This window comes from Mytilus galloprovincialis, chromosome 12, assembly GCF_965363235.1.
Source record: "Mytilus galloprovincialis chromosome 12, xbMytGall1.hap1.1, whole genome shotgun sequence".
NCBI classification, from domain to species: domain Eukaryota; kingdom Metazoa; phylum Mollusca; class Bivalvia; order Mytilida; family Mytilidae; genus Mytilus; species Mytilus galloprovincialis.
In genome coordinates this window covers 71,127,928-71,151,807 of record NC_134849.1, presented here as the reverse complement: position 1 = coordinate 71,151,807, position 23,880 = coordinate 71,127,928, and the positions used below count along the sequence as shown (strand labels likewise).

Genomic DNA, 23,880 nt, shown 5'->3' with positions numbered 1-23,880 from the left:
ACTGGTGGAAATGCATTATAAAAAGAGTATAGTAGGTATGTTGTTTCCTGGACACCCATTCTGTCATATGACACAGAAATAGTTTTGTCACATCTATAAACAAGGAAGCACACATTTTGATTCATTGTTTTATTTTTTACATATTTTTTCTTTAAAATATAGCATTTCTGATGAAAAAAATGGACGGCATCATAAAATATAATAAACAATAGACAACAATATAATAATACAGTTTTATCTTGTGAAACAATGAAATGAATTGATTTAAAATTCAATCTTTCTCAATATGGGATTATGTACCCTTTTTGAGTTCTGTATCAACCTAAATTTCTAATTGCTCAGAAATAAAGCCAGTTAAAAAATATCAAAATCTTCCTCCAGGGTATTTAACAAACTGCAAGCATATGTATGGAGTAAAATTGTATTTAACATCTTTTGTCTATTGTGAAAGAAAGCATAGCATATGATGTTTTGCTTTATATTCACTTGTTTTATTAGGACTTAAATTTCATGCATTTATTCAAATTTAAAAAAAAAACACTGGTTAGAAATAAAATCATTTACAAGAGTTCAAAGCATTGTTTTTCTAAATCTTAAATATTTAGATTAGTAACTGAAGTGAAGAGAATGGCATTTTGCAAACAGTTAAATTATTATATTTTATTTTATCTAAGTGAGAGGCCATTCTCAGAATACATTTTTTTCTTCTTAAAAAATCCCAACCTAAACCAAAATTTTTCATAATTTTTTTGTCAAATTGAAATTTAATTGCAGTGATTATATAGAGGTAGGCACTAGAAACATTTTTTGCATTGTTTAACAAATTCTCAATTAAAGACTAATAAGGCTAAATACACTGCATTTAAAAACACTATTGAAAATTTAAAGATTTCGGAATAAAATTCAACATACTTGTAACAGTTGGGTCTAATAAAAAATTATAGATAATGCATTTTATTTATTGTCATTTTTGATAAAGGCTGCACCTTTTTTTAAACACTTATAAAAGTTTTTAATTGCAATATTTAAACATGGAAAAAAATACCAATTTGAATCTTTAATACACCTTTTTTTTTTTTTTTTTTTTAAATTGATACTTGTTTATTCCAAATATTTCCTGTTTACAATATCCTCAGTTGCCCAGGATGCAAACTGTGGATTCCCGTTTACATTTAAACCAACTGTTTGATACACCTTCATACAATTAAGATCAGAGAAAATTTAAACTGTTTCCAGTTCATCACCTCTAAGAGTACAATTGAACTTCCTTGTCCATTATCACATAATGAAATTTCAATGGCATTTTCAAATGCAGTGTAACTATATTTTGAAAACTATGCAGGCTTTGCCTGTAGGGATTATCCTACTTATACAACTAACTTGTTCTATCCTAATCTACTTAATCAGTCATTTAACCAAAATATCTTAGTTTAAAAGGAGACAATTATTTTCAATTCAAATTTCAAAACACTTCTTGTTGGAAATTGTCACATCAGGTTAAATTAATCAACAAAGATTTAAAAGAAAAATCTCAACTGCAAATAATAATGAAGAATTTTTATTTATTTTTTTCAATTATTTTCTAAGCTTCTGTATATATATAGAATTTGAAGAATATTTTCTATTTTTGAAAGAAATATACATGTACATATTTTTTATCCAAAAACAAATGTTTGGAAAGAATATTAATTTGAAGTTTTTTTCAGAAAATTTCTCATTAAAAAAAATATTTTGGTAAAATAACTGGATTTTCTTTTCTATACATTTATTGCATATATTGCATTGTATATTTATTGCCATTTACAAATAAATGCTGCATTTTTTTTAAGAAACAATTAAAATTTCTCCATTGCAAAATTTCTTGAAATAACGATAATACGAGACCTGTCTTAAATAAAACCCTAAAATGGACATTTCAACCAGGATATAACAAACTGCTGCACCCGGGCTAATCAGATGATAGTTTTAAATGTCCCAACAGTTTTCTTACACAGGTTTCAGTGTATTTTGGGGAAATAACACTTTTAAGATTGTTATTGGCATAACACACTACTCAGAAAGTTTGACTTCAATAGGTAACAGTATCTTAAAAAGTTAATACAACAGCCCATTTAAATCTTAATTACTACTACAGGAACATTGGTAAATTGGTGAAGTTAAAAATTCATCTACCCTGGGAAGCCATTCCCAATTCAAGTACAATAATTTTGTAGGCATTTTAAAATAAATCAATATAATATATATACCGTATAGGGGGTCATTTTAGCGGGGAGTAAATTTTTGCTTTTTCCGCAGATAGAACAAAATCGCCAAAATAAATTCTGCCAAATTAAAATTGTTCATTCAAAGGTATTGATAAAAGTTTTGAATCCGCCAAAATATTTCGTATACCTCTTTTAATGAAATCGCGAAATTTTACACCTGAGTAAATAACCCGCTATACGGTATGCACCTTTGTAAATAATTTTGCTTACTTCTAAATTGTATTTTATAAATTTGGTAAATAAATTTTAACAGGACAATCAGATTTATCAAAAGTAACATATTCTGTTTCTATTCTTCCCATTTCTAAAATTCATTTCATAAACAGACTTGCAATAAAAGCAATATAAATGCCCAAAACAATCACATAATATTGATAAAATAAGTAGTTATATCATGGCCATAGTTATAATATTATGCATTCAGCCTATTTACATTTAAAATACTGATAATGGTAAGATTACTCAGCTCTGTAGAGCATGATGGGAAATGTGTTACAATGAGGCATTGTGGGAATCTGCTATAATAGAGCATGATGGGAAATCTGATATAATAGAGCATAATGGGAAATCTGCTAAAATAGGGCATTATGGGTAATCTGCTACAATGGAGCATGAGGGGAAATCTGCTATAATAGAACATGATGGGTAATCTGCTACAATAGAGCATGATGGGAATTGTGCTACAATGGAGCATGATTGGAAATATACTACAATAGAGCATGATGGGAATTTTTTATTCAACAGAGCATAACAGGAAATTAACTGCAACAGGGTATGATGGGTATTAAATTAAGCATGAATTTTCTACAATGTAGCATATCTGGACAAACTGCTGAATGAAATTATGTTATTAATGTGCTATAAACCACACTTGAGTGTAAAAATGTTATAATTGACAGCAATACACAAAAATAGAAAACCTGCTGGCAATTTGTTGTGATAAATTTGGAATCTTAAATGAGTTCTTGTTTCTGTGATGATTTCATTCAGTTAAAACTATTTTTTACTCAAAAGTCAAAATTTTACTGAGCATGACACTGATTTTCTTTTGAAAATGTTAATATCATGAGTATCGGTAAATTTAGATAAATTAACTTATAATTCATAAACTTCCAATATAAATGTGGTTAGTATGAAATTGTTCAATATTAATTTCAATAAACTAAGTTTTGGAGAAATTTCATTTTAGCTACACAAATTTTACCACTTTTAAGAAGAAAGAAACTCTAAAATGATATGATCTAAATGATTTAATATACAATAAAAAATTCAGTAAAAACTGTCAAAGTATGGTTTAGTTTCTTTTAGTATAGAGAATATGGTCTGTATATCTTAAAATTTTTAGTGTATTTTCTAATTTTACAGCAAAATGTTCCTGCTTAATTATAAAGAAATTATTCTCTAGTATTTTATTAAAAATAGTTCATTTTGACATTTTTTTTTTACGATAGCAAGATTGTATACATGTGACATACAATCTGAAACCAAAATTAAAATTTTTAATGAATATTTCTCATTTATGCCTACTCAGATTATATTGTACCATATATTCAACTAAATAAATGAAGACAAGATATCTAAGTTTAACAAAAGAGACAGTAAATTAGATTCTTAAAAGGAGGCTATAAATTTGATTATTAAAGGTAGACAATAATTTTGATTATTAAAAGGAGACAATAATTTTGATTATTAAAAGGAGACAATAATTTTGATTATTAAAGGGAGACAATAATTTTGATTACTAAGGGGAGACAATTTAGCAACATTTGATTGTCTGTTTAATAAATCAAAGTGACTAGTTCATTACACATGAAACAAAACACATTAAAACAAATAAAATAAAAATATTGAGATATAAAAACAAAAATCTACTAGAAGACTTAAAATAATAAATAAATGAATGAAAGATTTATAGAAGAAAGAATAATATTCACTTGGTTCATTTTTCTTTGCCTTTTAGAACCATGTTTGCCTGTGAAAATCCTGATAAATTGAGGTCATCTTTTATCTATGTGATGTATTTGTACAGATTTTTTTTTATTCTTTAGAAATGGCAAATGATCAAGTTTCATATGATCCAGAATTAAGCATGTGAGTACAAAACATTAAATATTACTTTTCAAATACTTCAGAAAGCATCAAGATTGTTGAATATGGTTTATTTATTCTAAAATCCCTTATCAAATAAAACGATACAAGCAAGCAAGCATGCAAAAAAATAAAAAAATAAAAGGATAACAATCAAAAAATGTCGGCCTTAAATATTGATAGTATATTTTTCTTTTCTAAATTTGGCTTGCCTATTTTTCTTCAAAAAATGGCCTTTCTTTTTCATAAATTTGATCATTTAGAGTTAAGTATGAAACTTTAAATACTATATGCATCTACAAAGTTACTGAGAACTCGAAAAATAATAATAAGCGTAACTTATCGAAACTTAAAGAAAAATACATAACCATGACTTATCTCATACAACAAACTTTAATATTCTAATAGGCGCGTTTGTCTTGTTTATCAAGTTTTTAATGGATAAACTACCAGTATGTCCACCAGGCACCATTTTGGTTGGGATAAATATTTACAGCAAGATATACACTGTAGTTGGGTGTTATGTTTGACATCCTTCAACTAAAATTGGAATTTCGTGGGTGAATCTAAATTTATTGAAAACTAAACAAAAACCACAATTTTCAACAATCTTGATGCAAAAGTTAATCGAAATGAATTTTCATTCTGGAAGTAAATCAAAACAAAAAGTACTAAATAATTTAAGATTTACTCACTATATGAATCGTTGAATTGGAATTTCAAAATAGACGATGACCTCTACAAAATTAACTCTCCTTGTGGATTGATCTACAGCCCAAAAAAATCACTACAGTTAAAATCAAAAAGAAATTCTATAGGAAAATTCAGCTGGTCAGATTCAACATGACTGTTTAAATATATCCTTTAAAAATGGATTAGATATAAAAAGAAATGATGTCCTTTTCTATAGAAAAAAATTCAACTGGACGGATTCGACATGACTGTTAAAATATACTTTGTAAAAATCAAAAAATAAATATGAGGGACGAAATAACAATAACAATTTATCATTCACACATTCATACCCTTATAAGTGATGATAAAAGAATTCAAGAATTTTGTAATGTCCTCTGAATTCAATGGAAGTTTGGTGAGAAAGTTGGATTTTAACTTGTTTCAAAAATATCAAAATCAATCGAAATCCTGATAATTAAATGGAGAAACTTGAATTTGACTAGAAATTTAACTTTATAGCAGTTACAATTATCAGATATTTAAAAAAATCATTAACCAGCATCTATCAATGATAACCGAAAAAATCTGTGTTAAAAATGTAAACAATTCTGAATCATCTTTTATTTTATGCAAGATTGGAATAAATAGAAGTTAAAAATAATGTGATCTGATTTCCATCAAATTTGCTTATTAATGAATCGTCACATAAATTTTCTGAACTAAAAAAAATAATGTCTGCACTGCTATATCAGCCATTTTTTTGAGTGACTTTTAATGACTGAAGTTATGTCATGAATGTAATCTATTTTGATTTTTTCTTGGTCTTTTTTTTTCATGGTTCATTATTCTTTTACAGATATTTTTTAATTCTCTTGAAGCTGAGGACTGTCAATTTGATTAAAACTCTGTAAACATTCACAAATGGAAAAAAAAGATACTTTTAAAACTAAGACTTATATCTTTTACCATCAATTATAATTCTGAACATATTCCTGCTGTTCTATAACAATTCAACCATAACAATTAAAGTAATAACAATTATCATAAATAATAATCATAACAATCATAAAAATCATAAATATCAGGTTTGTTCTTTTCAATCATAACAATCATAAAAATCATAAATATCATATTTGTTCCTTTTCAATCACAACCATATCAAAAGTCATCACAGTTATCAAGTTAATACAGCTCTCAATCATAATCATATACACAGTAAGCACAGTTATCATATTTATGTTCCAATCACAATCGTGATTATTTGTTTCCGATTGGTGGCAAGAATTTTCCTTCTTCAATACTGGTCTCCTGCTTATGTAATTTGTCCTCCGATAAATTACTTTCTTCCTTCCTTCCACTTTTGATGGAGGTTTTTGCACTTGGAGCTGTAAAATAATGAGGACCTGCATGATTAGTTTGGTAAAGCTTTGTTCTATGCTAATGTCGTTACATATATATCTATATCTATTAACAAATAATAAACTGATTTGTGTGATTAAGGCGCTTACACTGCTTTCTTATTATTTGTACATTTTTACAGTAATTGTATTTCTATACAGGGTGTAACACCATGTTTAAATATACCATGGAGTATTATTTCAAAGTTTGTGGTTTGTACTTTTTGTCATTCTTTTTGAAGGAAAATTGCAAAACAGTAAATTCAAAAATTCCTGGTTGCATTCATTACTGGGATGGACAAAATTCAAGATAATTTTCTGTAAATAAACTTCTTTTTGCAGATAATGATAATCTAAATGCATTTCTCATTTTACCAATCTCCACAGCAAATTCTGATTGTTTTATCTTAGTTTGTGTATCCATGAAAGAGAGGATCCAAGTTGGACATAATTACAGTAATACTGTACTATTTGTGCAGCGTTTTTTCCTCACATATTTAAGAATTGAATGCTCTTTTTTGTAAATTTATTGGGGTGTAAAAGCGTTGACCGAAGTACATTTTGTATGAAGCGCGGAAGCGCTTCATACTTAAAATGTGCGCATGGTCAACGCTTTTACAACCCTATAAAATTACAAAAAAAAGCATTCAATACTTATAATTACATTTTTACCTATAGGATCATGAAAACACGCCTTTTATCAAGTTTTTATTTCATTTACCTGTGCACTTTATTGTGGGACCTCGTGTCATCATGAATGAGAAGTTTTATTGAGTGATACAACTGCTTAATTAGCCAATCAGAATGACGTATTGTAATGAAACATACATCTAATGTAATTATTGTAATATGAATGTCAGAGAAGTAAAATTATAATATATTTTTAACATGTGAAATGAAATGTTTTTCTTAGATAGGAAATCATGGTATTTTCTAGCATATAATAATGTTCTGTAATTGTGGTTTTTTTTCAGGCTTTCTAACTTTTGGTTCACAGAGCCACAAAAACAAAAGAGCTTTTTCAAATCAGTATCAGTGATTTTCATACCATAAATATTTAGTTCACTTAATATCTTCAAATAATTCTAATTAATTTCCGAGAAAGATTTGCTCATTATAAAAAAGAACGGAATTGTACCAGGAGTCAATTACTTGGTATTATAAGGATATCCTAATGGACAAATGTATATAAACAATAGCAGAAAATTGCTTAATAGAAAATCTTAAACATTCTATAAATCATCAATAAATTATTGTCATATAAAACTGCAAATCTAATCAAGAGAAAACAAATGTACTTAAATTCAAACCTCATATAATTTTTTTTTTATTTCATAGATATCAACAAAATCAATAGTTACCTCCAAGTGTTATTATGTAAGAATTGTGTTAAATTGTATTAGTGTGACATAAAACCACAAACAGACAGACAGACAATTAAACAACAAACACACAATCATTATTTTTTTTATCATTAGTGCAGCATAACATGGCCCAGCACTAAGCTACGCATATATCCTACGATCATATTAGATATTTATCGTCTCAGAGAACGTGTTTAATAAGAACTTATTCTTATTCAATTAGTACCCTATAAATTATAAATTGGAATATTGACGAACTTAAAATAATGATAAAAAGAAAGTTAAAAAGTATATTTAAAGAGAAATAGGTGGATTCCAATTAATGTCAGGTTTATTAAAAGCAGGCAATAAACATACTGAGGGTTTAAAGGAAGGAAAAAGGCAGAAAACAATCAAAAAATTACCAATAGTTTTAGTTTCATTAGTGTCCGGATTATTTGAAGACAGACGGAACTGAACAACTGGAACTAAAATATAAATTTGGAAAACTTTAATAATTATTATTCCCAAAACATTGACACTCTCATTTCACATTTCCATGTGAACCATAATTTTGCAAACATTTTTAAAAGTTCACAACATAATGAACACATTGACTTTGTTCCAAGAGGATGTGGCCACAAGTTTATGACAATTTACCTTCTTCAAAATCTTTAATCATATACAGACAGGCTCACAGACTGGAAAACATAATGCACCACTACTATCCATTAGGGTATACATATAATCTGACAACTCAAAAATTGAGCATCGACCAAAACAAAATGTGTGCTCCAGTGACATATACTAGCTTATATGAGTAATCTGTAGTCAGGATTAAAGAAAGTTAACAAATCTTAAGCTTTTCTCTTCCCTAAACATCATAGCTATCACATTTATCAAGAAGAAATAGAACACACCTTTTTGAGGTGATGCTTGTTTACAAAGTAAATCCATTCATTTTCCATTTAGACAGTCAGAACTTGCATTAAATGCCTGTACCACTCCTGAATATGTCAAGAGACAAATAAAAATCCTGTCTAAATGAGTTACAACATTTTTAAACCAGACTATTTAATGCATCATGAAAACATAGTTACAACTTCTCCTGTCCAGGGTGAATTTTGTCCTCATCTCATTTAGTGTATTATTTAAAAGCAGTACAAATTTGACTGTGATTCAATGAAGAGATATTTTTAGTGTATAAAATGAGTATGACCAAAACTAAAATAAACTCCCACAACTTAGTGTAAATCAATTCAAAGCCATTAGTGAATTTTGAGTGCCCCAAAACCAATCTTCTGATCAAATTGACTACCTGTTATTCTACCAGTTTCCTGGAATTTAAATCAGTAATTTTAGTCTATAATTTTAGTTTACTATAATCTATTTTATCAAAACAATTTCTATCAGTAATTTTAGCCTGTCTAAACTACAATGGTTTTCAACATATAGGATTAATGTGACTCATTTAGTTACTTTTAGAAACTTCAGAACTACATAGCAATCACTTTACATAGAAAAGATAATTCAAATAGAGTTATTGCCCTTAGATCTATTTAAAAAAAAAAAAAAATATATATATAATGACAAAAGCAAATCTTTTTTTTTATCTTCAGCAAATTTTCAGGTAGTTAAAACTGTTTAAAAAACTTTACACACCTGCTTAAAAAAACTCAAAATTTTATCATTGTCATAATAGGAAAACTAATTTAAAAAAATCAATATATCATATGCCAAAAAAAAATCTAACTATAATTCTTGTGCTTTTCCCAAACTGAACAATTAAAATGAGTGCTTTCTAGAAAAATAATCTTTTAAAAATCCTATAATATTTATATTTCAATTAATTGCCATCGTTTGTGATAATCTTTAATCGAATCACTACAAAACATATATTTGTAAATAAATATAATAGCCAAATGCTTATAGCAGCCATCAAAATACTTCCATTTGAGAAATGGTAGTGCCTGTATCAGTAGTTCTGAAGTAGCTAAAACAAGGAATTACTAGTTTCTGATCTACAGTGCTAACTCACTAGGGCACCACACAAATGTCTTACATATCAGGATTTATGTTGTTGAAAGTACAATCCCAAATTCAGCGGTACTTTAGGCTTGTGGTCTTTAACTACTATTAAAGTAAAAATACTCTACAAACTTTCTGACATGACATTGCATAAGATGCTATCAGTAATGTTAAGAAGATCCTAATACAATAGCTCTTTTCTTTTATCAAATATCTTATAAGTAAAAGTTGTTGAAGAGTCGTACGTTTTTCATTATAACTGAAAATTTTATTTTTTTAGATTATCTCCCTTAAGTAATTCAATATGGTAACTAACTAGCTCATGTCGTTTAAGAGAGTCAGAACAATTCATTCAACCAATAAAAAATGCCAGCATCTAAAGCATTATAGGTAATTTTCAATTTGATGCACCAAAAAAAACCCAAACAATTCTGTTCTGCCATTGGCTAACTATCAATTTTTCTTACCAATTATAATCATTGATGCCATTGGTGGATCAGTATTCTGGTTTTTTTTTTTTATGCATGAAATAAAAGTAACGTTTGAAAATATTACCCAGAATGCCTCAAATACTGAAATGGTTGATTGACATCACTGTTGATATGAAAACCAACCTACCATTCTGTCAACATTATAAACTACTGTAATGCTATTTATTTTCATGGATTTCAAATTTCTTTGACAAAAAACTTATCTTGTATTGTTTTATTGGCCCATTTTCTGATTTTGCTTGTGCATAAAATTTGCATAAAGGAACTTTTTATGATTTAATCTTGACTGTGAAATTTGCAAAGCTAAATTAAAGTCCTAACAAAAGTTTCCCTTTTTAGGATGTTTTCCTTATCTACTGAAACCTAAAAAAATGCCATTAAAAGTCTTTATTCCTTATCATAAACAAGAGTACACTGACAAATTCATTTTCCCACGATTTTGGAAGCAAGCTGAGTGCTGTTCCCATATTAGTGTGAAAACTGTGAACAAATGAGTTTTTTAAAAACCAAATCAGCAAAAACATTCCCTAAAATAGTAGATGATAAAAAAAATCATGCGGTTTTAACTTCTTTATTTTTTTTTAAATTAAGAAAATCTATATATTTATAAAATTTTGTTACCTGTGTACTTTCGACTACCAGAATATAATTTTTTCCACACAAGCCAGTTTAATGGGGCTTGGTAATATTGCCCTATTTTCACTTCAGGAATTTATAGAAGAAAAAAAATATGCATTCTGAAATCTTTCATTTTACTGGTAAATTATTTTAATCAAGATCAAAGCACTGAAAGTACTTTTTTTTGGTTTGTTTTGCATTTTTTGATGGATCATTCTTATTCTATCAATCATCAAAAGACAACATAGTTTTAATTTTACTTAACAAATGAAATTACTTAAAACTCTTAAAAAAAAGTCAATGAAAATGAAATTGCAGAACAAAGTTTGGCATGAGCAAATGAAGTGTTGATCATCTTCAATTAAACTAAACATCATTATTCATGTTTATAAACACCCAACTTTTTTCACACATAATCAGCTAAAAAAACCAAAATACACTCAGTTCATTCTTAGCCATAAAATTTCTCCACACCTTAAATCACAGTTTCATTTACACTCAGTCTAAAACCAGCATGAAATATGGACATTTATCTTTTCCATTCTTATGTTTTAAGGGAAAAACTTTTTTTTTTTTAAATCAATACCATTACACATTGGTCATTGAAAATATTTGCATTTTAACACATTTTATTCCAATATCAGAAAAATTAAATTGTTCAGAAACACATGAATGGAATTACACTGTGTTTAAAAATACCAGTGGAAGTTTATAATCTAATCATAGATATCTGAATGTACTTTTCACTGCTCTCTCTATAAGTAAGATTGAATGAATTTCTATTTTTTTTCTATTTGGTTGACATAGTTTCATCAATTCTATTTAATTTATAGTTGCTCCTGACATTTTAAACTTCTAACTAAATTCTATACAAACTGGCTAATTCCAAGACTATGCACTAAAACAAAATTGGGCCCAGCAGCTGCCTTATTTGGAAATATTCTACGAAAGGAGAACACCTCACATTTATTTCTTGTGAAATGATTAAAATATTTGCTTTTCAACAATTTTGCAATATGTAATAAATGAAAATGAATTACGACCAAAGATGTTTTTTTTTACATTAACAGAAAATTGTTCAATTTTAAAATGAGGCTCATTGAGAAAGAGAACAATTCAGTTGATCTTTAATCCAAAAATTGACTTTCAATGGTATCATCAAACACAATTGTAAAAACAAAACTGTCCAAATTTCTATGACAAATTATGTCACATAAACAGACCTGAGCTAACTCACTTTTCACATGTTGACAATGGATATATTTTTTAATGCTACAATGCAAACTTGGCTTTTAAAAAACAAAACTTAAAATTATGTGTACAAAAAAATAGCTTATCAAAATTGAAGATATAATAATATTTTTGTTTTATCTTTATATAGTTTAAAGGAATGAACATTGAGGACCTTGGTAAACTGAATAATACTTAATGTTCACTATTTTTCACATTAAAGTTCAGTTTGAATGTGAGCTGTGGACTGCTGATAGCCTGATGGTGGGCAGAAAAAAAATATTGTTGCAATCTGTAAAAAAAATCTTCAGTTCCATGGTACACTTTCAAAATATTTGTTAGAAATTTCTATGTTCTGTCTAGGTACTTTTTAACGGGAGTTTTGGTGAAAGAAAGAGTCCTATAAATAGGAGTTTACATTATGTATCAAGTATGTAATTTTTTAAAGGACCTTAAAATATTTGTTTAAATTTCTAGGTTCTGTCTAGGTACAATGTGTACATACCTCTGGCACTGAGTTGTTCTTCATGTTTTTGTGTATCAGCTGATGCACCGATCGGGGGCACTCGTTTGGCACTCTTTCTATCCTTTAAAGTTACCCTCCACTCTTCTGACTTTTGGGTATCTATAATGTATGGTAACAGATTTTTATAAATTTGCATGAGAGTTCCATGACTTTAAAATATATAACCGTAAAGCTGGTTATTTTCGCGGATGTAAAATTTTGGGATTTTTCATTTAATAAGGTATACAAAATATTTTGGCGGTTTTTATCTTGGCGGATTCAAAACTTTTACCAAAACGTTTGCATGAGCACTTTTAAATTGGCAGAATTTATTTTGGCAATTTTCTCTATCCGCGAAAATAAGTTAAAATTTACACCCCGCGAAAATAACCCACTATACGGTATAATGCCATATTATCTTCTTTTTACTTGGAGAAACTTTGTCATAACTAAGGAGTGACTTGCCATTTTGAATTGTTTAGATCAACATATGTTCAATTACTAAAATTGTTTTGGTGAAATTGAATCTAAATTTGAATCATAGATTTAACATAATAAACATTCATGAAGTACACCAATTAATGTGTTGTCCAGTCATCTGTTGAATATTTTCTATATTTCAATTCTTGAATTACTATTATTAGTAAATCTATCAATAAATTCAAAACTAAAACTTTTTTATGGACAGAGAAAATTGGCGATTTAAACAGAATGTCAAAAGACCATTATTCTGACCTTTAACCGGAGGTTGTGCTGGCACTTTATAAGGATCTGGTTGTCCAGAAGATTCTGATTGAGCAGGAGATGGCCTATGACTAGGTTTAGTTTTGTCCCTATTGGACTCTCCACGTGGACGTCGATGGACTAAACCTTCCTTTATCCACTCATGTTGTAAGGCCTCTTCTGGTGTCATTCTAATACTAGGGTCCCATCTACAAGGTATAAAGACATGTCTATACTTAAGGAGGTAGACCTAGGTTAAGGGAAATAACTCTTAAAATCATCAGTACGTTTGTGTCAGCCATTTTCATAAATATGTTCTAAGCTTCTAGGATACATAGATTATTTCCAATCTGTTTCAGGTAAATGCTTAAAATCATTGACAAAACTTGACTTTTACAAACGCATAACTGATTAAAAGAGTTATCTCCCTGAACCAAGGTCTATACTTAAACTTCTGTGGAATGTTATCTCATGATCAGTCTGCTTACTTTCAATATGTGTACTGAATCTCTATATATATTCATATTTTTGCATGCATTTTCCATTTTTGTAATTGGAATAAGGGTCATCAATATTTTTCAAATAAAGCTGAATTATAGATATTTACAAAAAAATGAACTCCAAATAAAAAAAAACAAACAAACAAACAAAGAAATAAAAATCAATCTGTACTACAGGCCAATAGAATCTACACAATATTTTCATAACAATTATTATAGCTTCTGGTCTGTGGCTATACATGTTGCCATATAAGAGGGAGGTTTGGTTAGCCATAAAACCAGGTTTAACCCTCCATTTTTTTAAAAATGTCCTGAACCAAGTCAGGAATATGACAGTTGTTATCAAATAGGTTGTTTCTATGCATGTTGTAGTTTGTTTTTGTTGAAGATCAGTGTATCTTTTGTTTTGTTGTTTTCCTCTAATAGCTTAAGTATTCCTTAGTTTTAGTTGGTAACAATGCATTTGCTATTCGCTTAATCAACTTATGACTAGTGAACTTCAGTAACCTACTGTTGCCTTTATTTATCGAGAAGACTTCAGATACCAATTTTTGTCCTAATACAACAGAAAACTTGATGGATATTTTGTTTGTTTCACATATATAGTAACTTACTCTAAACATCTCCGTATAAAATCTAAGAAGTTAGCATCACTAGTTTTAACAGCCTGCTGTAAGTCTGACTAATATATATAGTTACCTACTCTAAGCATCTCCGTATAAAATCTAAGAAGTTAGCATCACTAGTTTTAACAGCCTGCTGTAAGTCTGACTAATATATATAGTTACTTACTCTAAGCATCTCCGTATAAAATCTAAGAAGTTAGCATCACTAGTTTTAACAGCCTGCTGTAAGTCTTTAGATCCCACTCGTCTTTTCTTCCCTTTACTGTTTGTAATACTTCTAGGATTACCCTTAGAATCTGTTACAGAAAAAAAACATGTTTAGCAAATTAAAGGTTATTTACTGCATTTGCTTGTAAGTCGTGCAATTCAAAATTAAGAGTAAAAATATCTAAAGTGCATTTTCTGACAATTAAAGGGAGATAAACCTACGGAAGAAAATCTTTTTATTAAAAATAATCTCCTTTGGCTCTTTTCACAAAGTAAAATTATAGTCAAAATACTCACAAGTCATTTATATTTCAGAATAACCTATTCTAACTTCTAATCAAAGATTTTTTATGAAAATAGTCACTGGTTACTCTTTCATTTTTATCAAAAAGAAGTAAGTCTTACCAAAAAATAATCTCCTTCTGGTTGCCTGTTCTAATACATTATTTGGAGGTAGTCCCATAACTTCCATGATGCAAGCTAGCTGCTCAACCTCATTTTCCCCAGGAAATAAAGGATACCCTGTGTATAACTCAGCTAAAATACAACCAAAACTCCACATATCTATAGGCATGGAGTAAGGCAGACCTAAGATCACTTCTGGCGATCGGTAGAATCGACTCTGGATATAAGTATATACTGAAAAATAATAATCAAAATTACTAAAAGCATTCTTTTAGGTTCTCGAAGAAAATCTGTTTTAAGGGAGATAACTTGTTTTACAAATGCATTTTTTTATTTATTCTAATACTGGGTTGCTGTCTTATTGAGGTTCATTCCACATTTCTTTTTCATAAGAATTATGACTTTTGATTGGCTGAGGCATTCCAAAAGTTATATTTCATTTCCCTTTAAATTGCAACATCTATGACTACCCATGCTATCAGTAACAATTTTAGAATATGCAAAATTTGTGGTTCATACAAAATATGCTTCTATCAACTCTTTTACACCAATACAAAGTTACAAAAAGGACCATTCAATTCTTAATTAACCACAAGATATAAAACTGGTCCAAGTAGACATACTTACCACGTTGATGCTCATAGCAACTAGAGCCAAAATCTATCACTTTGATTGAACTTTGACCTCTTTGTCGTAATAATATATTTTCCTGAAAAATAAAGAAAATATTTTTAATAGAAAATCTTGCACTTATTCATGGAACATTCATAATAGAAAACCATGAGATCCAACGACTTTATAAAATCTTTATTCCAAAATTTCACAGAAAAAAACCTACATGTTGGACTAAAACCCTAACAAAAGTTATTGAATTCGTCAAACCAAATATTTTTTTTATCTCACCTAACTATTTTATACATAAAGAAATACATTCCTACATCAATTGTTTTGTCTTAACTTCGTTTTACTGATTGATTGAGTAATGGTGTTTAAAGCCACATTCAACTTTATTAGCTATCTATATATAGCTAGTAATAATAATAATAATAAATTCTTTATTTTAAGAGGGTAAACTCAGTTAGTTACAATAAACTAATCTTCCCTGAGGCCCTCACATACAAATTCCAATACAATCATAAACAGATATTTACATATAGTTAATTTACAGTCATGTAGTCTAATGTATAGTGACCCTCATTAAGGTTATCGGTACAGGAAACCAGGGTGCTCAGAGAGAACCTTGACATTCGTTTGGAAAAATGACAATCAAATAAGTTGAGAGACCAGTGTATTTACCGTAGTTATAATACTTAGACCACTTGACCCCAGTGGTCCATGGTTTTACTGACTTGACCACAGTGGCCCATGGTTTTACTGACTTGACCACATTGGCCCATGGTTTAACTGATTTGACCCCAGTGGTCCATGGTTTTACTGATTTGACCTCAGTGGTCCATGGTTTTACTGATTTGACCCCAGTGGTCCATGGTTTCACTGATTTGACCCCAGTGGTCCATGGTTTTACTGATTTGACCCCAGTGGTCCATGGTTTCACTGATTTGACCCCAGTGGCCCATGGTTTTACTGATTTGACCCCAGTGGTCCATGGTTTTACTGATTTGACCCCAGTGGTCCATGGTTTTACTGATTTGACCCCAGTGGTCCATGGTTTTACTGATTTGACCCCAGTGGTCCATGGTTTTACTGACTTGACCCCAGTGGTCCATGGTTTTACTGATTTGACCCCAGTGGTCCATGGTTTTACTGATGTCATACTTACTGGTTTTAAATCACAGTGGATTATTTTGTCTCGTTGTAACAACTTAAGACATTGTAGTAGAGAGAAGGCAAATCTACGTATTAAAGCTATACTAAATCCTTGGAAGTTGTTCTTCTTTATCAATTCATATAAATTCATACTGAAATAAAAAATAATAAGATTTCTAAATAAATATATTCTTGGCAATTAGACTGAATTAGTTCATTGACAATTTTTTGTGTAGGGTTTTTTAAGTGTTCAAATGATGTTTTTTGGAATTTTGTTGTTTTCTTTTTTAAATTTTGTTCTAAATGCTGTTTGTTATTTTTTATTTATGTTTTTTTATTGGTATATTCTCTCTTTCTTTCCCTTGACAAGTGACCACAACCAACCTGCTCAATATTTGTTATTTCAAAGCTGAAAATTTCCACCAAAGATCCAAAAATAAAAGAAGAATGGACACAGATGCCCACTACTTATTAATATTATTCAACAAATGTTCTATTCATAAAGAGACATAATTTGAAAAGAGTGAAATATGTATGACCTAAATTATTCTTGATTTGTTTGATGGTTACATGTATAATACAGGCATGGGAACAATTGATCATGTTTGTGCATAATTCTTGTCTTGAATTGATTCACATTTTATCATACCAAATCCATGTATAGCTTACATAATGGTAAAGCCTTTCCATTGTTGAAGGTCATAGTGTTCTCATTATTGAAGGTCATACAGTGACCTTCAATTGTTCACTATTTTGTCCTTTGATCTAATGGATAGTTGTCTTATTGGCCATCATTTCATATCAACTTATTTTCATATACTTTTTTTTTTTTTTTTTTTATTTCAATAAATATTTTATTAACAATTATTAACAATTATTATTTTCATATTCTTACCCCATAAGTTCGAAGGTGATACATAAATGATTTCTAAAGTAGAAATATTCTCCCATATGTATGATGTTATATTGAGAGTCTTTGTCTTTCCTACGCAGAGCATCTAATATTTTAACTTCTACTAAGGCTTGATGATGAAATCTACAATAACAATAGCAATGAAAAGTAATTTCTTAAATTTCTTTTTTTACTATATGCAGCAATATAAAGGTAGAACAAATTCTTTTATTGAATTCCTTATTAGTCCCATATCTTGAACTGTAAAAGAAACTTTTCTGTATGATTATCAAAATAAATTATTATAAATTCTGAATATTTTGTGATTTGTTTCATTAATTAATGCAAAAATGAGGGCAGCAGTCCCTTTGCACCAATTACTGTTTTTCAGGGGTATCATTTGCGCCAAATTTTGTTTTCCAAATGTATCAATTGCGCCAATATTCGGAGTTCATTTGCACCAATTTACCTGTACACATCATGCACATATCTATCATAAATATATATTTATTCTTATTTTTGGCTTAAAAAGTATCATATGTTCGGAGATATTTCACCATGTAGATGAGCATCTGGAGAGAAATAACTTAAAATGCATTAGACAGTCCATATACAGAGGGAGAAGAAAACTTATTGCTTTGCTGAATATTGAATACAAGATATGCCAAAAGAGAAGAACATAGATGCATTTGCTGATTATGATTTAGTCACATATGTTGATGACACCATGCATATGGGCTGAAACTACATGTATCTACCGCAAGACATATCAGTAATGGAGCAGAAGCATTCCACAAGAATTACATTGAACTGTTTAATGCATCTCATACTTCTATTTTTGTATTTTTTGGACAATAAAGTGAAGTTACAAGCTACTAACTAAATACAATAATTTGGGAAATATACCCAAGCAGCAACAGTAAGAAGAAGATATGTTTCAGAAAAGGAAACATTTGCCGTGTAAACTGCCGGTTCTAAGTCAGAATAAAGGTAGAGGGAATTCATTTTTCTTGTAATTGGCGCAATCGTATGTTTTATTTTTGGCGCAAATGATACCATGTAATTTTAAAGCAGGTGGCGCAAACGTAGCATTGGAGAAAAAAAGTTGTTGCGCAAAAGGACGCATTTTTGGCACTAATGGATTTCTCCCAAAATGAACAAGGTTGCTCCCTAAAAATTAATGTCCCTCGTTTTTAATTAAATACCTGTAGCATTATCAATTTTAAGAATTTTCTTTTAATAAATTAGTTTTAATTACATGTACCATAATTTTTTTATCTTGTATGCTTGTCAATTTTTAAAATATTGCAATAACAAATATACCAAAAAATTTGAGAATTTTTACAGTAGTAACTTAAGTTAAGGAAATGCAAGTTATTTTGACTGTTCATATATATAAGCACGTTAAGTAATATAATTTGGATTAATCCATTTTTAAGACCAAAAATCTAGTACTCAGGTAAGTACTGTATTGAAACCTTGATTAAAGATTTCTTCCTAAAAGTATGATGAAAATGTATATTGTTTTTTCTTTTTCTTTCTCTTTAAAAATAAAAGTACTAAATGAAAAAAAAAAAACAAAAAAAAAAAACAGTTGGACATTATCTTTGAAAGGTAACCTGATATATAACTATAGGAATAACATGTTTATGCATGCAGGGTGGAATATAACATGCCTTCCTTAAAAAACGTATATTTCTAGATCAGAGCTAACAGCCTAACTATGATATCAACAGGAATTAACATTTTTTTCTTCTTCAAAAGCATGTTAAGTAATATAATTTGGATTAATCCATTTTTAAGACCAAAAATCTAGTACTCAGGTAAGTACTGTATTGAAACTTTGATTAAAGATTTCTTCCTAAAAGTATGATGAAAATGTATATTGTTTTTTCTTTTTCTTTCTCTTTAAAAATAAAAGTACTAAATGAAAAAAAAAAAAACAAAAAAAAAAAACAGTTGGACATTATCTTTGAAAGGTAACCTGATATATAACTATAGGAATAACATGTTTATGCATGCAGGGTGGAATATAACATGCCTTCCTTGAAAAACGTATATTTCTAGATCAGAGCTAACAGCCTAACTATGATATCAACAGGAATTAACATTTTTTTCTTCTTCAAAATAAAACATTTTAAAAATAAGTTTTTCGTTAAGAGAAAATCACCACATTTGACCTTTTAAATGGTCCAATATATAATTTAAGAGTCTGAAACTGCAAATTGCACTTTCTAACTGTCTAACTTGTTATATTCTGAATTTATAAATTAAAACTGACAGATAACTCACAACTATATACTTAACAACTGTGATGAAGTTGGCAAAGATTAAAAGATAGATTTCAATTTACATAATTTGATTGGATTATTTTCCCTTGGGTCATCATTTTGGAGGTCTGTATGCAGAAATTCCTTCATAATTTGAAGTGAACTCATCTTGTGTTACTGAAATCTAGATTGTAGAATAAATGCTCCTGAACAAGCTCCTTTTGTTCCACTGGAAACTTTGTTATAAACATTGTCATAATACCTATTCCATTTGGAACAAATATTCTATACCATTTATTCCGTTAGGAACATATACTGTAATATTTGTTCCTGTGGAAATAATATTCCAGAATATTTCATCCTTTTGGAACTTATATTATGAAGGAACTTGTATTCCGTGACAGTTGTACCAAACACCTTGACTAAAATTAATTTCGCTCAATACATTTTCATAAAATTTTGACAAAACTTTAACTTTGACCCTTTGACTAAAATATAAAAATTTCAAAAAATTTGAACCAGATGAAGAAAAATTAAGTAGTTTGACGTCCAAAATGGTCACCAAGGAAGATAACTGCAACTCAAATTACATCCTATATTCCACACGTGTATATTACCTCTTTTTGTTCCGTATAATTTTAACAGCTACCATCTGGTCAGTTTTATGGTCGTAACACTTGACTACTTGACCAAACGACCCTTTCCCAAGCACTTCTAAAATCTCATACCGGTAAACCATGTGATCATGCATAACCTATAGTGCATAGATATAGAGAAAGCGTTGTTAGTATGGCTAGCCTAGTTATGGTTGTACTAAAGCAGTTATACAATATATACATGTATGGATTGGTAAGAATGACACCTGGCTTTCATATCTTAATTCTTAAATAAAAAAAATAAAAAATTTTGAACTGGAAAAAAAATCATGCACAAAGTTAAAAGTTTTTTCTATTCATGGGAGAGTTAAAAAATCATTTTTGTTTCTCTATCCTGTCAATTTACTCTTCACTTCTGAAAAATTGAAATTGTCTGGCCCTAAAACTAGCTTAAAAAATTAAGTCAAATCTAATTTAACCAATTTTGCCACTAAATGTATCTAGACTTAAATACCCTCCCCCCCTTTTTTTAAATTCTGATAATGTTTTGAGTCACTATGTGGCATAAATAACAAACATACCAAAAAATTTCCTTCCAACTTAACTTTTTCCATGAAGAATTTAATCTTTGTCAAATATGCATTTAAAGCCATTCACTTAAAATGAAATTTAAATAGGCTTTTGAAAAATTAATTTCAACAACAATTTAAAGAAAAATATCCTAAAATCTACTTCTTACAAATTTACAACCATGCAAGGCTAGGTTTACTACCTACAGATACACACACTATATAGGATCTAAACAGTTCAAATTCAAACATGTGCAAAATAAATAACTTCATCAGACCACATGATTCAAGGTAGATAACTCTACTAAAAACAAGGGAGATAACTTGACAATTCAAGCTATATTATCCTGGTAGAATTATCTAAAGCTATGATGGTCTGGTAAAATAGTGATGAATTTCAAAGCAAAACTGATGCTACATGTGCTTGGCAAGCTGAGTACAGAGTCTTAGACAAATTTAAGAATTTTTTTCATTTTAAGATTAGAGGATCTTTCAAAAAAATCCTTAGTCACACTGAAATTACCCACATGTCTTGAACAACTTGAAGTGTAAACTAAATCTTCTTGCAAGTGATATCTTTTCATATTAATTCATCAAAAGTTTGTTTTTTTGGTGTAAGTTTTACTCAAAAATACCAATCCCGGTATTCAAAATTTGTTTCCTATGAGGCATTTGTTTTTCTTAAATTTGTCTTTCCAAGATGCATCTAACTATCTATCTACTCAGCCAAGCAAAATTTCAAAAATGTACCTCTTTTTATTTCTAATGATTTTTATTGCAACATCCATACGTCGTTTATGGTCAATTGCTCGAACCACCTGACCAAATGACCCTTTACCTATAACTTCGACTAGTTCATATCTATATCCTATATGGTCACCAAGGATCTGTTTCAAATAATCATATTGACAACTATAAACATTGGACACCCTTGTTTTTTTATCATATATTCAATCTTAAGCATGGCGATATATATTTCTAGTTTCATGCATGTTATATACACTTAAAGGTGTAAAGTATGGTAGTCAACAAAATGTTCTAACAGTACTGTGAAATAGAAGTATCTCTTTGATACAGACTATCGTTTTCATAGCATAAAACATTTTATAGTTGTAGCATTAAATTTTCGGTGATTTTTTTTCTTTTCTTAAATCAAACTGTGCAATACCCTGTGAAAGATCACCCATAAATGTCAATCTTAAACCCGATAGATAATATATCTATTGAATATGAATGAAACTTAAGAATGCTCAATTACAAAATGTAATACACTAATAGAAGGCTTTGATACACTAAAAAATATGTTACTGTGGATTCATTATTATTCGTTGGATACCAACTTTTGTGGAATCTCTGGGTATAGGTGAACCACTAAATTAAATGGTCAACGAATGACAAATTTCTTATAGGCTTGAATGCAAACTTCCGCAAAACCACGAAATCAAATATCCAAGAACATGTAAATTTTCCTTAATCCACAAAAATTGGTACCCACAAAAACAAGTAAAACAACTGTGAGCTACTGCTCACTGATGATACACCCCCCCCCAAAAAAAAATAAATATTGCAGTTAACAGGAAGTTGTCGAGTGATGAATCTGAAAAGGCATCCCATGGTATAACTGACTTATATAACGCTGAAATTAAATTTCAGAATTCCTTGTCAAGTAGTTTCTGAGAAAAATGTGACGAAAATTTTCAACTTGGCTATTATGTGTAAAATGATACCAGTGATCCGTTAACAGGAAGTTGTTGAGTGATGAATCTGAAAAGGCATCACACAGTATAACTGACTTATATAAACCCTGAAACCAAATTTCAGAAATCCTTGTCAAGTAGTTCCTGAGAAAAAGTGACAAAAATATTCATGGGACGGATGGACTAAGGGATGGATGGATGGATGGACAGATAGAGGTAAAACAGTATACCCCCCTTTTTTTAAAGCGGGGGTTTTCAAAGCTGGGGTATAATAAGTGAATCAAGAGCAACTGATTTTTATGTGTCAGTACAAAGTCTGTCATTTTTCCCAAATGATCAATGTTTTCATAACTTACAACTTCAATAGAAAGTAACATAAAATTTAACTCAGTACTTTGGAGTGCAAAACTTGAACTGGAAACACCAAATCCAGTATTTTGATTGGTTGATTTCTGAGCCTTAGTACTATAATCTAATAAATTTTGTAGCCACAAGGCGAGAATGTTCCAACACCAAATGTCACCCACCTTGATATATGACCCACTCTCGTCATCATAGCCATTATTTTGAGCACCACCCGGAACACCCTCTATCTTCTTGGCTTCTAATCCAAGGAACCATATCTCTGGATAATCTAAAATTTCTGTTTGTTCAAATGCAGACAATTTACCCCTGTATAGCTTTAAGGCCTCTGTCAATTAGAAAAATAATGATAAATCATTTATATCATAAACCATACCTGTATCAACTAATTTACTAGCATACTGTGGGTTCATTAATATTCGTTGGATACCAATTTTCGTGGATTTCGATGGGACAGGGGAACCACAAATTTAAATGTTCAACGAAATACAGATTTTCTAAAGGAATGTATGCAGAAATTGCCAAAACAACAAATTTAAATATCCACAAACATGCAAGTTTTCATTAATGCACGAAAATTGGTACCCACGAAAAAATAAATGATTCCATAGTAGGTGTCTTCTAAA

General features: G+C 29.4%; 1 protein-coding gene across 21 annotated transcripts in view; it reads right to left on the bottom strand.

Annotated features, from left to right (window-relative positions):
* Nucleotides 1–114: 114 nt before the first annotated feature.
* Nucleotides 115–23,880, bottom strand: part of LOC143054714 (dual specificity tyrosine-phosphorylation-regulated kinase 4-like) — a 114,837-nt gene continuing 91,071 nt past the window's right edge. For 8 of the 21 annotated variants that reach the window (XM_076227733.1, XM_076227738.1, XM_076227743.1 and 5 more), the window contains 11 exons: nt 23,419–23,582; nt 20,647–20,783; nt 17,763–17,903; nt 16,881–17,019; nt 15,728–15,809; nt 15,101–15,334; nt 14,655–14,784; nt 13,375–13,571; nt 12,640–12,759; nt 10,908–10,988; nt 115–6,430 (listed from right to left, as the gene is read on the bottom strand). In XM_076227733.1, the coding sequence (XP_076083848.1) occupies nt 6,285–6,430; nt 10,908–10,988; nt 12,640–12,759; nt 13,375–13,571; nt 14,655–14,784; nt 15,101–15,334; nt 15,728–15,809; nt 16,881–17,019; nt 17,763–17,903; nt 20,647–20,783; nt 23,419–23,582 (1,571 nt within the window). In that variant the 3' untranslated portion in view covers nt 115–6,284. Of the gene's footprint in view, nt 6,431–8,192; nt 8,256–9,085; nt 9,105–9,829; nt 9,901–10,907; nt 10,989–12,141; nt 12,177–12,639; nt 12,760–13,374; nt 13,572–14,654; nt 14,785–15,100; nt 15,335–15,727; nt 15,810–16,880; nt 17,020–17,762; nt 17,904–20,646; nt 20,784–21,944; nt 22,082–23,418; nt 23,583–23,880 lie in introns of those variants that run through there. The other 13 variants (XM_076227734.1, XM_076227736.1, XM_076227737.1 and 10 more) reach the window with 13 other exon arrangements.